The sequence below is a fragment of the Lepisma saccharinum genome, chromosome 30 (assembly GCF_977018435.1).
Source record: "Lepisma saccharinum chromosome 30, izLepSacc3.1, whole genome shotgun sequence".
Classification (NCBI taxonomy): domain Eukaryota; kingdom Metazoa; phylum Arthropoda; class Insecta; order Zygentoma; family Lepismatidae; genus Lepisma; species Lepisma saccharinum.
Genome location: NC_139258.1, coordinates 38,289,603 through 38,303,651, shown reverse-complemented (window position 1 = coordinate 38,303,651; position 14,049 = coordinate 38,289,603). Strand labels below are relative to the sequence as shown.

General features: G+C 37.7%; 1 protein-coding gene across 1 annotated transcript in view; it reads left to right on the top strand.

The window, feature by feature from the left end:
• The window catches only part of LOC145981860 (uncharacterized), a 43,086-nt gene extending 31,310 nt beyond the window's left edge, over positions 1–11,776 (top strand). Inside the window, exons 6-8 of the mRNA XM_083115310.1 lie at positions 6,820–7,026; positions 8,572–8,758; positions 10,351–11,776. Of these exons, the coding sequence (XP_082971436.1) occupies positions 6,820–7,026; positions 8,572–8,758; positions 10,351–10,389 (433 nt within the window). The 3' untranslated portion in view covers positions 10,390–11,776. The remainder of the gene's footprint in view (positions 1–6,819; positions 7,027–8,571; positions 8,759–10,350) is intronic.
• The last annotated feature ends 2,273 nt before the right edge of the window (positions 11,777–14,049 follow it).

Below are 14,049 nucleotides of genomic sequence, written 5' to 3'. Positions count from 1 at the left end.
CTTTGGATAGTTATGCACTAAAAAACCTTTAAATATGAATGCAAATATGCTCTTAAAATGCTCGAAATATGATATTTTAATGATCAAAATATGCATTTAAAAATGTACATCAAACTCAGAAAATTTAGCCATAACTTGTAACTATTTATTAATTCCACTGTTTACATAAGTAAAAAAAAATGTGGTTTGGCTTACCGGATTGACAATTGACCATATTTTACATATGAAGAGTACACGGAAAGAACGGGTTAAGTCCATTTTTACCGAAAATGTGTTATTGATGCAGTTCTATAGTTCCTTAGACACTTGTGCAGATGCATAAATTCAATTTATAAAAATGAGTCAAGTGACAGAGCTATTGCCATAGGAAAATATAGTATGCAATGAGAGAGAAACTTCAAAGTTGCTCTCCTGAAAAATTGATAAAATGGACTTAACCCATTATTTCCTTGTGCTGTTCATATGGTTTTTGTATGTGTATCTTTATCATAAGTCCACTAACTGTTTCTGACTTCACTGAGCGTCACGATTAGCAGAAGGTGGAATTTCACCAGCTGTCTCTCATTCTACTCAGCATGAAAGGTTACTATTACACTTAATAACTTTGTATTGTTTCAGATGCTCAAAAGTAAACTTATGCCTGTTATCCACGAGAATACGGTTATACTCTGAAAAAACACTGTCCACATCACAAGAAACAATAGGCGCATGTTGTAATTTCAACAAATCGGAAACGTGCAGTTCACTTGAAATACCGTCCAGTTCACTTGAAATACCGTCCACATTTTGTTTCCCTTCATGAATAGAGCAAATGTCCTTTAGGAGCTTGTAGCCAGAATTCTTCGCGAACACATAACTGAAATTTTTCAAGTACTTCTGGCCTTCCAGCGTTCAACAGAACTTCTTCCACCTTTTCCACCTCCTGGAGACTGTCCTTAAGAGAGAGTTCCCTTGTCTCCAGTTTCCTTATTGCTGCTGCAATGCACATGAAATTCAAGCTAATAAATACGAGCTCTTCTCTAACACTGTTTGAATTCAGGGCTGTTTCTGCCTCCTTGATACAAACAGCATCCTTGGCATCTAATTGTTCAACAATGTTGCTCACTGCTTCAAAATTGTCTGCATAGTAAGCTGCAGCATGAAGCCAAGTGCCCCATCTTGTTATAACGGGGGAAGGAGGGAGGGGAGTGTTCATGGCACAGTTTTGAAACTTAGCTTTGCGATTTGGGGCTTTTACAAACACCTTTTTCACAGAAATTACCCTGTTTACTTTAGGGTAAAACGCATGAACCACTTCAGCTACACGATGAAGTTCATGCACCACACAAGTTACGGACATCATTTTTTGATACAGAACTCCAAGACCCGTAATAGCTTTGTCATGTAAGTTGCTGCATCTGTACACACCAGAAGCACACGATTGTAGGCTATGCCCGAAGGCCACAAAAGACTCAGCGCATCATTAAAAGACGCTGCGATACTTGAGTGATTCACACCTTCTAGCACAGACACTGTGAGTAAATAAGAATTCTCTCTCTTTTCTTCAACACCAAGAATACCAAACACAGAATTAGCAACACACCTCTGTTCAGTATCTGTTGTTTCATCCAAAGGAGCCCAGATAGTTTTGTCCACTGCTTTTGCTCTCAATTTACTTAATGTTTCATTGTATAACACCAGAAGAAATTTTTCTTAGGGTAGATTCATCTGGAACAGGCCGTTCAGTGTGTTTCTTCAGAAAGTCTGCAAAGACCTGTTTTTCAACCTTGCCAGTGGTATGTTTGCTGACACAAAGGCCCTGCACAAATCTTCATTGAACTGAGATAACTGAGGTCCTGACTTACTTACTGATGGCTTGATTAAAGACTGTTGGTTCTTGCTTTTGATTTCGTTTCCCTGTTCTTGAAGTTTGTAGATATTGAGTTACTTGGAACCTTTTCCCAGCTGACACTGAGGTTTCTCAGTATTTACAAAACAAGACTATGCCGTCAGTAGAAAAATCTTTAAATTATTTTACATACACACTAAGCAAAGTACAGATCGCCGCTTCTCCTTCGGCATCTTCAGATTGCAGTCTCGCACAGCCATCGTGAAACTAATAATTCTCCCACTCGAAAACAACTGGTAGACAAAGATTAAAATTACTCACATTAGCACTGCACTGCAGGGGCATTTCCAGAGATGTGACTCACCTGCGAACAAAGATAACAAACCAATCTTGACTACGAAGAACACCTGACAAATGAATCATGTTTGTGAATTGCTCCACAGGAAAGGAAACTACAAATTTTCAGACAGAAACAGCAGAATATGCATTTGTAAGAAAAAATCTGTAAAATTTGCAATATATCCTGAAGACACTGAAAATATGCATTTGCGTATGCTATATGCAAAATACATAACTATCCAAAGCCTAGTTATGGCCTTTGACATTAAGAAATCGTATTACAAACTGTACTTAACTGGCTGGATTGTGTAATCCGCAGCCATTTTAACATGAATTAACTCACAGGATAACCAACAGCTGACTAGCGAAAATGTGATTGCTTGGTCGCCAATGGGCCAGTTGATATTACTGCACAGGCATAATCTGATCACTGTCGCCATTCACTTCTTATAAATAATTGACCCTTTTTTTTTAAAATGCACACCGTACAAAATGTATCTCAATAGGCACATAAGATATGTAGAAAATATAAAAGAGAATTTCTGAATAATGAAAATACTCCAAAATAGAAGAACAATTCAAATATGGTAGGCAATATCAGAGAAGCATTCAAAGCATGCCAAAAGTTTCTGGAATTGTGGTATAGCACTGTAACATCAGGACATTTGGCAACATTTACCTAATCACTAGAGCCTGGAAGTTCAGGCATTTATTTTCGTTAAAATAGGCAGGCAAAAAGGCATTTATAATGTGGAAAATAGGCACTAAAAATGAAAAAAAGCAAAATAAACCGGAAAAAAGGCACATTTGGAAGTCGCTTACTTTTATCTATAATTTCTGGCAAAATGTTAAAATCTACATTGGGAAGAGCATTTCAATTTTCTCCGTCTTGATTGCACATAACTACAAGGTGTTTTTTAAAGTTCCCAACATTCATTGATAGTTGTCTGTCAGATAGAATGTTTTTCATACTAGAAAATGATCTTTCTACTTCGACAGAAGTTATTGGAGCATACATAAAACAAGCTAATGTAGCTGGACTCATTTCGGTAACAGCATTTTCACCTTTTAGAATATCACAAATTGTTTTCAATTGTTTCAAGTCCTCATTTGCGCTCACTACCCGTTTGCACTTTTCCGCAACAGCTGACCCCTTTTCTCCTGGCACTTCCATCATCTGCTGCATAGATTCCTCGAAGATTTTCATGGATGCTACAAGAGTCTCACCTCTTTTCTCTAGCTTTGTAATTGTCTCTGGCAATGCACCATAATGTTCAAAAATAAATGACAGTTCATTCTTCAGTTCTGAATAGCACAGGAGTTTTTTCACTTCACGATTTGAAGCTGCTTCATTTTCTGGAAGAGCATCGATCACCTCACTGATTTTTTCAAGGTGGTTATCATAATATATAGCTGCTGATATCCAGGTTCCCCATCTCGTCAAGACTGGTTGCGGAGGTAAACTAAGCTCAGGCACAACTTCCTGAAATTTTTGGGTTCGAGAGGGAGATTTCAGAAATATCTTCGTTGTGTTCGAAATCAACCTGTCTACTTCTGGGTGCAACACACTAACTTCGGCGATTCTGTGCATTGCGTGGCCTACACATGTGATATGAAGCATGTTCGGGAAGAGAATATTCAATACTATGGCAGCCTTCTTCATATAGGGAGCTGCATCACTGATAAAAAGTAACACTTCATCATGATGTAGACCATCTGGCCAGAGCAGAAGTAGGGAATTTGAAAATAACTGAGCTATTGACGAACCATTAGCTCTCTCTAGTTGTTCTGACGTGAGAAGAAATGACGAGGATTCTCCGCATCCATAGTTCCTATGATGATGTTGGTTATGTAGCATCCCATAGTGTCAGTACTTCCATCTATTGAAATCCAGATCTTTTTCCACCAACTTCAGCATGAATTCTTCATAGCAGATGCTTAAATATGTTTTCTGCAGCGTAGATTCCGACGGCACCGTTTCTATGAAAGCTTTGCACAGTTCAAGAGAAAACTGAGATTGCCTGTTGGATGAAGTGCCCACTGTTGAAATTAGGGATATCTTCTTCTGTCCGATCATTTTAGCAGCTGCAGATTTATGTTTTGCTGTTGACACATGCTGAGATATAAAGTATTTTTCTCATGGTTGATTGTTTTTTCACATATCTTGCAGAGAAGAATAGTACTGTCTGTCGAAAATGTGCTTTCACCAAATTCACGCACGTAATCATGTAACGTATCACTTCATGGCACACTAAATTTCAGCTTGATGACAACTACACGATTCTTTCCCTCCAAAGTGCAGAACTAAACTAAAGATAGAGAACCTGATTTTGGAATCCATGCAAAGGCCCTTGGGCATTAGTGCTGTTTCTTGTCAATAACCTCCTGACAAGGATGCTGGACGTGATGACGTAATTGTGCAGGTGTTCTGCAACAGGTTTTCAGCAGTCAATCATGCACAAGGAAATGTTAACCGAAAGGCAATATCCTAAATCAGCATGAAATACTTTTTCTCACACTTTTCTCTTTCAGCAATGTTGAAACATGCGCGAGTTCAATATTACCTAAATAAGGCAAAAATTATTCACATAATAAACGGAAGAAAAATAAATGCCAACAACGTTTTTTGGGAGAAAAATAATTTATATACACATTTTAAAAAAAAATCATTGAAAAGGGCAAAAAAAAAGGCATTATAATTAACAATAGGCAGTGGGGTCCCAAGTAGGCAAAATAGGCAAAATGAAAAGCCTTCTAAAACATTCGAAACAACATAAAAAACATATGTCTGGAAAAATTTTATCAATATATGCAGTAGATAAAAAGAGGCATTTTTCCAAACTTCCGGGCTCTAATAATCACCTTCAATGAAGAACCTTTGCATACACACATACTTGCTTCATTGATCCTGCCATTGGAAGCAGGTGGAAAACTTTGTTTGTAATATTCTGGAATTTTGCCATCATATTCAAGTTGAGGTCCTCCATTGTTGTAAAATGCATGCCCTTGAGACCAATTAACAGCCAAGAGTCACTCGGAGTGAGATCTGAAGAGTACAGTGGTTGAGATGCTTTCTTGGTGATGAATTTCTGCACAAATCGTGAGTGGCTTGGTGTGCACTGACACATCTCAATTTCAAATTGTCGAACAGAATCACATGATTGGATCCATGAGAGGATACCAATGTCTTGTTCAATCTCCAACGATGGTCATTCTTGGATCAGACCGAATCATGTATTGCACTTTTCAACCATTTCTTTGGTTCTGGATATGGAAGGCCTCACACTACACTGGCAGTCTCTATCACCTGTCCATTGGAAACTTAGAAAAAACAGTTGGAAACTGTGGATTTCTTTAGTGCAGTATCATGTATACTTACTCCAGATTCGATAGCATCTCTGAAGCAGATTTTCCGAATTTGCACGAATTTGCACATGACCTGATGTTCGCATGCTGTTCAAATTGCGACATTGCACAGAATGGCCAGCACTCACATTTAATTGTGTAACGGACAAGATTTTGCATGTTCCTGACTTTATTTCTACATTGGCTTGTGAGTGCGATTTTCCATAGAGAGCACTTGATGAGATATCTTCAATGTCCTCGTGAGCTCTAAAACCCTTATTTGGAGTAAGGTCAAAACGATTAAGGAAGTGTGGATTGTTTACTTCTGAGACATGACCATAAGAAGCATGGTGTTCTATTAATTTCAGTGACCACTCTCACCATCCTCTCGGGAACTTAAAATGTTGCTTGTAAATACGGAGAAACTAGTACTCACTTTATCCGTGAAACTGTTTTTTCTTCTTTGTTCTATTAATTTCTGTGGCCACTGCCACCATCCTTGTTGGAACTCGCTGTACTGTTGCTTGGCGTGCGTCTTTTGTTTGTAGTTCTCCGGCAGCCGCTAGGTGCACTGTTGCTAACTGTATGTCCGCACCCGTGTCATCTGCTATTTCCCGGTGTTAACTGTTGTAGTAGGGGAATCCAAGTGTGGTGTGCCTGTCCACTATCGATGTTCAGCTCATTCAGGAAGTGCATTATGACATGCGTTTCCTTGATTTTGGTGTCTACGAGTGTGTGAGCAGTGTGTTTGACCTGTACCTTTTGAATTTTATGGCTATGGTTTGATGTGTTTGGCAAGACCAGTAGTGGGTTGGGCTTTTTTCGCATCTGATAGGTGCTGTTGGATTCTTTCATTGACAGATCTGATTGATCTGCCAATGTAATGTGCCTTGCACTCGCACTCTGCATCGTATCCACCTGGGTTATCAAGGGGGAGAGGAAGTACCGTTTGTGTTTGTTTAGTTTATCAGCTATTTTGGCATTGAGTTTGTGCGCTACTTTGATGCCATATGGGAGAAGGGCTTTGGATATGCAGTTGGATGTGGTGGGATGGTAGGGGAAGGCAAACCATTTATATTGGTTGTTGGAGGTAAAGTGAGTACTAGTTTCTCCATATTTATATGGTACCGCGTCTCTTTATCCCAATTATGAATGTTGCTTGGTGAGCTACTGTTGCTTTTAGTTTTTTGACATGCTGCTATGTGCAAGGAAATGCTCTAGGAATTGTTACTTTAACTATTTTTATGGGTTAACTTTTAACTGTTTAAGTATTGAATGATAGATTTATTATGTAGTGCATATTACAGGTACACGACAGAATTTAAGCTGGAAGTAATCCATTATGCCGAAAAGCATGGGAACAGAGCATCTGAGCGTTTCTATGGTGTTCCAGAGGCCAACATAAGATACTGGAGAGGTCAAAAAAGATGCTTCCAGACTGGAAAAAGGGTGTCACGTGGCTTGCGCAGAGACGAACTTACCCAAATTTTAGAATTGGATACTCAGTTTGTCAAGTAAGTGTTGGTTAATCAAGAATTAAATAACTAACTATCTCTGTTATTCCTGAAACTGCTGCAGCAACACAAATCAGTTACTATCCTGAGCAACATCAATTTGCTCTTACCCATCCTTATGTAACTCAACTCAACATTGCCTTTCTGTTTTCTTCTTGGCCTTCCTGTAGTTCTCTCATAATTACAAATAGTCATAAATTTGGAAAATTTATAATAACATTTATTCTTTTTGTTTAGCAATCCAAATGATGTGTCCTTACAAAAGATACAGGGTCTGCCAGGGAATGGTTTTAGTTTCGCAACACTGCTGGTAGGCAGAGTCAAACTTAACGCGGGAGCTGAGATTTTGCTAGACATGTGATTCCATTTCAGTCGGCATGGAGCAGTGGAATGCTGTACATCGTGCTTTTGTTCTGGAATTTTTTTTAAAAAAAATGGGAGAAACTGTAATTGGAACCCAACAAGCGTTTAGGTTGCAGTTCAGTATTGGGCATCACGGAAGAGTTCCTACTCAGAACACAATGTTGTTGTGGATACATTACTTTAGGACTTCCAGCTCTGCATTAAATTGCACAAATATTTCCTGCGCACATCATCTCTCAACAAGGCAACATGCCATGGCCACCTCGCACACAAAACCTATCGCTATGCGATTATTTTCTATGGGGAAAAAGGAAACTTTTTATGAACAAACCACGCACTACAAAAGAACTGAAAGCTGCAATTCGTAGGGAAATCGCGGCAATTCCACAAGATATGTATGGTCCAACATGCTGTGCGGAATGTCAGTGACAGGTTGCGAGAGTGCGTTCGCAAGGGTGGTTGTCATTTGCATGACATCATTTTTAAAACATACACATTTCTTTATCTAGTTTTTTTGTTATGATTCATAAATCAAAAAAATACATTTTGTTTTGTATCAAAGTACAACCGTGTACTAGTATTTCAAAAACCGTCAGACTTCCCTGCCAGACCCTTTATGAACAATTTTTCACTCAGCATTATCTTCATTTGTCACTTCACTGATGGAACTAGAAATACTTGTAAATTTAATTATTTTTCTAGAGCCTGAAGTGCTAGCATCACAATGCACATTGACATTTTGAAGAAGAAAAAAACATAGCACAAAAGTTTAAGCCTGAGCGTAGGAAGAATAAACTCAAATGACTCTGTTGTTACCTGTTGACAAATTCAGAACATTAACTATAGCAGAAGAGAGTGTATCTACTAAGCCTACCTAGCGTCATTGCCTTGTAATCAAGATGTCCCAGGTTCGATACCCGGTGGAGGCACATAGTGGTTTGGATCCCTCTTTAAGCTGTCGGTTCAGTTCAGATTAGCCTTACTATGCATAAAGTGGAGACCAAATCAGACTAAGCCTACAAATATAAAAACTGAATTTTGACATAGCACTATCTTCTCCCTAGCCCTCGTATATATACAGAGGTGAGCAGTAGTTCCATCACTGGTATACGGTTTCTTCACATTTGTTGTCACATAAGCTTTGCTATTTTTAAAATTGTTCTCTTCTGTTTTTACTTCCAGGTTAAAGAAACCAACGGCATTTGTACCATTCAGCACAAAGTATTTCTATTGTGATATATGCAGAAAAATATTTTCTAATGAAGCTAGTCTGAAAGCACATGCAAAAGAACATGGTCTTCCTACAGTCCTACCAGCTCTTCCTACAGTCCTACCAATTAATGTAGAAACTTCGGATGCAAGAAATGAGGTCAGTAGATTTTAGTAATGTATCAATTCTTTATGTAGCAAAGTTATTGCTAAGATTTTTGTTATATTTCCAGAGATATCAGTCTTTTCATCAGTCATATATTTGTAAAGCAGAAATGACCTTGGGTGCAAGTACAGTAATCCCTCAGTAATCCGGCAGATATCAGACCAGAGGACTGCCAGATTAGCAAAGGTTCATTTAAAAAAATGCATTTTAAAAGCAAAACATATGGAAATTAGTGTTGTAAAAAATAGAAAACAAGATACATATTGCATTTTCCTGTAGTTTACATAATCTTACGTAGGCCTGCGTTAGGTTTACGTTATAACAAAAATAAGAGATAAATTTACATTTCTGCACTGTAGTATGGTGTATTATTATTATTGCTTTGAGGAAACAGGTCTAATAAAATGTCAATTGTCTTGTTTGTTTGCTTGAAATGACACTTTAACACTTTTTCCTGAAGTCGTTTTAACACCAAGATATCACCCGTGCAGACACCATTTTCTTCTGCCCATGTAATGGACGAAGTGAAGGAATCCGTGGCAGCGTTGTGAGGTATTGTTTTAACAGCTGCTGCTGCTTCTCCCTCATCCCCCTCCTCATTCTCTTCTTTAGTCGTCACATCCTTGATTATGTCATCATCTGTCAAAAACTGGTTGTTTTCTTCTTACCCACTGGCGAGCCACTTGCTTACGTCGTCTGTTGTCAGGTCATCTGCTGTGTCCACGAGCTTTTCTACAATTGTATCTCGCACATGATGTAACCAAGATACAGAGTATCTTCAACTTCAGGAAACTCACCAGTTTTTAATGTTTTGCGTGAACTTTTCTCGTATTCATTGTTTTTGAAGAAAGATTTAATCTTTTCACTGTTCTTCCTTATGTCGTGTATTGTAGCATGGCCTACTCCAAATTCATTAGCGGGGTCACGAACTTTTCACCTTTTTGTTGCGTGTTTCTCAGCTAGAGATGAAGTTTTATGTTTTCGTTTGCTCTGTAGGGACATTTTTCACTCACAGCACTTGCAGCAATACACGTAATTAACACTGAGACAAAAAAAGGTGCACGTGGGGTTGCGTGTGCAACAATGACATGTACAGATCACTATACTAAGCCTAGTGTTACCTTGTGTCAAGGTCTCTGACACCGACATGCAGTAACTTGCTTTCCCTTTTATGCTCCCCGCTCGCTCAATGTCAGACTACTGGAGGGACCGCATTGGCGAAGTGCCGGATTATAGAGGGACCACTGTATATGTCTGACAAAAAGAACATGTTTTCTGATGAAATGTAACAATATGAAATGTGTATATATAAATTATATGTCAGTAGATGGAAGTTATATTCTTGGAATGAGTTGAGTTGTTGCTTTAAGCCCACTTTATGCAAATATTCCTCTTTCAAATGGTTGTAGTATCATGTATTTCTGTACACCATTGGTGAAAATATGGCCTTACAAAATTGACAAATAATTTCTGAACACCGTGTATGGATACGTATTGTGTCAGTGTGTATATATGTAATCTTAATCTCTCACACACATATATAGCACAAGTATCTAATATGTATGTAAATTTGTCTTTACACACAGGATAGTCCAGAACCATTGAGTGATGGTGGAAGTAAATAGAAGTCTCAAGACAAACATGTCCTCCCAAGCAAAAATGCAATTTCTACTCTACAGGACACGAAACTCTTCCACGTATTCTTCCATCTTGTAATGTGAAATTTGCTAATTCATTTTATCAATAGACATTTTACTGTCTAATATTTTATTGGTGGATTTTTTTTTTGTCTCTTCTTTCTTGTCATCATGTGATTCTAATTTGTGTTATTTTATTACTATTGGTGATTATTTTGAAAAGGGATATATTACTTATGTGGTATTATCTCATTTCAACTGTTTTTAAATTAGTGCTTTTTATGAGATGTTAGTATGCTACTGGTGGCATAGGATATGTTAAAAGATATCAGTTGCTAATTTGTGCATCATAATTAGAGGTGGTAAGATAAAACTGGCATTTTGATAAAGAAAAGTTTTCACCTCCACAGTTTTTTTGGTTAGGAAAATTTTAGCTGTTTACCATTTTTCTCAAATCAGTGAACCCACATTAGTACACATTCTTCTTTAGCCTTTATCTTTGTATCTAATGCAAAATATATAATTTTCTTAATTTTAACCAGTAGTGGACAGCCTGTAAGTCCTCCAATAAACTTTTCAAATATGCTATGATGTGCAAAACAGATCATAGCAGAAGAAGTAATTATCATGGAGAAGTGAAGTGTGCTTTTCTGTTTTGCTGAACCACAAGACTGTCATGGGAAATTAAGTTTATACACTTGCCTTCCAAATAATTGTCATGGAAGTTAAAAGAAGAAGAACATTGAAATTGTACACAATAATTCTTCTTCTTCAGGCCACTATGGCCATCCTATTAAACTAAAGTAAATAAAAATAAATTTAATACATATCTCTGTTATGTTGGTATATTTGTGCGAAGTCTTGTTGAACAAAGAAAGGTAGATAGATACATTTTGGTGAGAAAATAATGAAAATTTTGAGATGCAAATTTGAAGTGCTCCATTTTGTATACATTTTACAATTAGGTCTCCTGCTATGATAGGGTTTTGGTACTAACAATACTGAGACAGTATTTTTCTGCCAAATATCAGCTACAATAAATACTTTTTCATCAGAAACAATAGTAATAACGTAAGAGAAATACAGTGGAACCTCGATTTTATGTTTTTGAGGGGACCAAGCTGAAAAAACTTAAAATGCGGGTAAATTTAAAATCCAGGAATGTAAAATTGGGGTTTCTCTATATGTAGTCTTACCATAAATACTTTCACAAAGTTTTAAGTAAATTGACACAAAATGCTAAGAGATATTTTAATATCCTAATAACATTACTGAAATGGATGCATGAAAAATCAAAATCACAAATCATTATTCAAAATGGCCACCCTTAGCACGCACACATTCCGTAAGTCCTTGTGGCCACGCATCAATTGAATTATGCAACACATCGACTGGAAAATCAGCAACTGCCTTCAGAAGAGACCGCTTTAAACTTTCAATATTGGGATGTCTCTTCTTGCAAGCCATCTCCTGAAGCTTGGACCACAATTTGTAGTCCAAAGGGTTTTGGTCCGGACGTGCAAAAGGCCAATCTGAAGTGGAAATGAAGTCTGGAACATTTGCCTTCAGGCACTGTTGTGTTGTTCGGGCCTTATGTGCTGGGGCTGAATCCTGTTGGAAGCTCCAGTTCTACCCATGGTCTCTCGAGCACTGTCTTCTGGTACACTTTGGCTGATGTTTTGACCCATTTTTCACAGAAATGGAGCTCCGTTGTGCCCTCGTAGCTGACACCCCACCCCACCGCACCATGACTGATGAAGGATGATAACCCCTCTGGACCCTTGCAGCCTTTTCACCAGCTTCTCTAGCGTACTTGGCATATACCCTGTCATTTTGGGCATTGAAAGTCTCCTCAATACTGAAAATCGTTTCATCTGTAAAAAAGATGCGACGATGTCAATGTGTCACGTAACGCTGCAGTAAGCGCTTTGATTTTAGGAGTCTCTGGCGCTTCAATTCACTTGTCAGGAAGTGTCCTTTGCGTCGTTTGTAAGCATGGAGTCCAAGGTCACTGCTTAACTTACGAGACGTAGACATTTTGGATATTTTAGCTCTCGAGTCATCACTGACACGTGCCACCACGGCTTTTACCAATTATGGAGTCCGTACTGTGCGTGGTCTGCCTTGCCTCAGGCTATCTTTCACAGCCTCAGTCTCAATGAAGCGCTGGATTGTGCGGCAAACGAATCTTATTAATTTCCAGCTTCTGCAGAAGTTTGAAAATCTCCCCTGGAGATTTGCCCTACCTTATGCAGAGCTATAACAACCACACAATTCCCGTACTCGCCCCATTCCATCTTGAACACTTCAAACACACGACTTTCCACTTCTGCACCTCAACCAGCAATGACTCACATTTCACGTCACAGTTCCAGCATGTGCATGCTTGTACGGTCGGAGGTACAGCCACCCTCAAAAGTTGTTACAGTATTTATGGTAAGACTAGGTATATCTTATCATACATCTACTGCAAAAGTGCGGTATCATAGGACCACAGTAAAAGCAAATTGTAAGTTTCGTAGATATAAAGTCTGTCTTCTTCAAACACTTTGACCAACTTCATTGAAATGCAATATCTAGAAGCATGCATATTTCATTTATGACGAAAACATGAAATGTGAAATAACGCATTGTAAAGTTAATTTTCCATGTTTCTGAAAGGTGTGAGGTACATTTTCACACCCTGTGTTGTCACGAAATGATGCGAAATGAACTGCAAAATGCGAAATAGACTCTTAAACACGAAATTACTATTTATATACCGACGCTATACTTTCTGTAGTGTGAAGTATCCTGTGAGTTATGCAATTCATAGAAAATTAATTAATTTTGCTATAAATATTTGAGAAGCAAAAATGGACCCCTTTATACAGGAACAAACTTAATATTCTGGTAATGATTTAATGTGCTATTAGAAGGGATATGTGTATTTTGTGTAATAGTGTAGTTTTTAAATCAAATTTGGAATTACATTCACATTTTTAAAACCAAAATGTCATTTTATGTATCGCTTTTTCACCGCTATAACAGCAAAATTGTATTTTATTTACCGCTTTTGAACCTGAAGTTGACTCGCTTTTTGTACCGAAATTTTGCTTTTTTATTTACCAAAAATAATTGCCTCTAGCAATATCTAGCAGCTGTCTGAATCTTATTAAAATCTTTAAATTTGCTTGCATTATTCTGGTCACAATAGCCCCCAATGTGACTCTGATTCATCAGAAATTATGAAAAACTTAGTTTGAATTACTTCCTAAAGCAGTTGTGATTTTCATTCCTTTTTCTCCATAAATGTGGTGAAGAAAGATATTTGAAAATGTCAGAAGAATTGGGAGCACCCACTACAGAGGGAAGGTTTACGAGATCAGTTACCTGACATGTGTATTAATTCGAGTTGAAACTTCTACTACTCTTATTACTTAATAAGTTTATTAAATACAATGCTACACATTCACATGTATGTATTTGTGCATTTTGAATCAAAATGTTTTTAATGTATTGAGGCACATATCGGTTATAGTTTTATAGTAACTTTTTGGTATTTTACACAGTAATGATACAAAAAAATAAGTGAAGAAGTAGAAAAAAATGTGTGTTGCGGGAGGAGGGACAGTCACGTATAACATGACCAAAAATGCATATTTTACA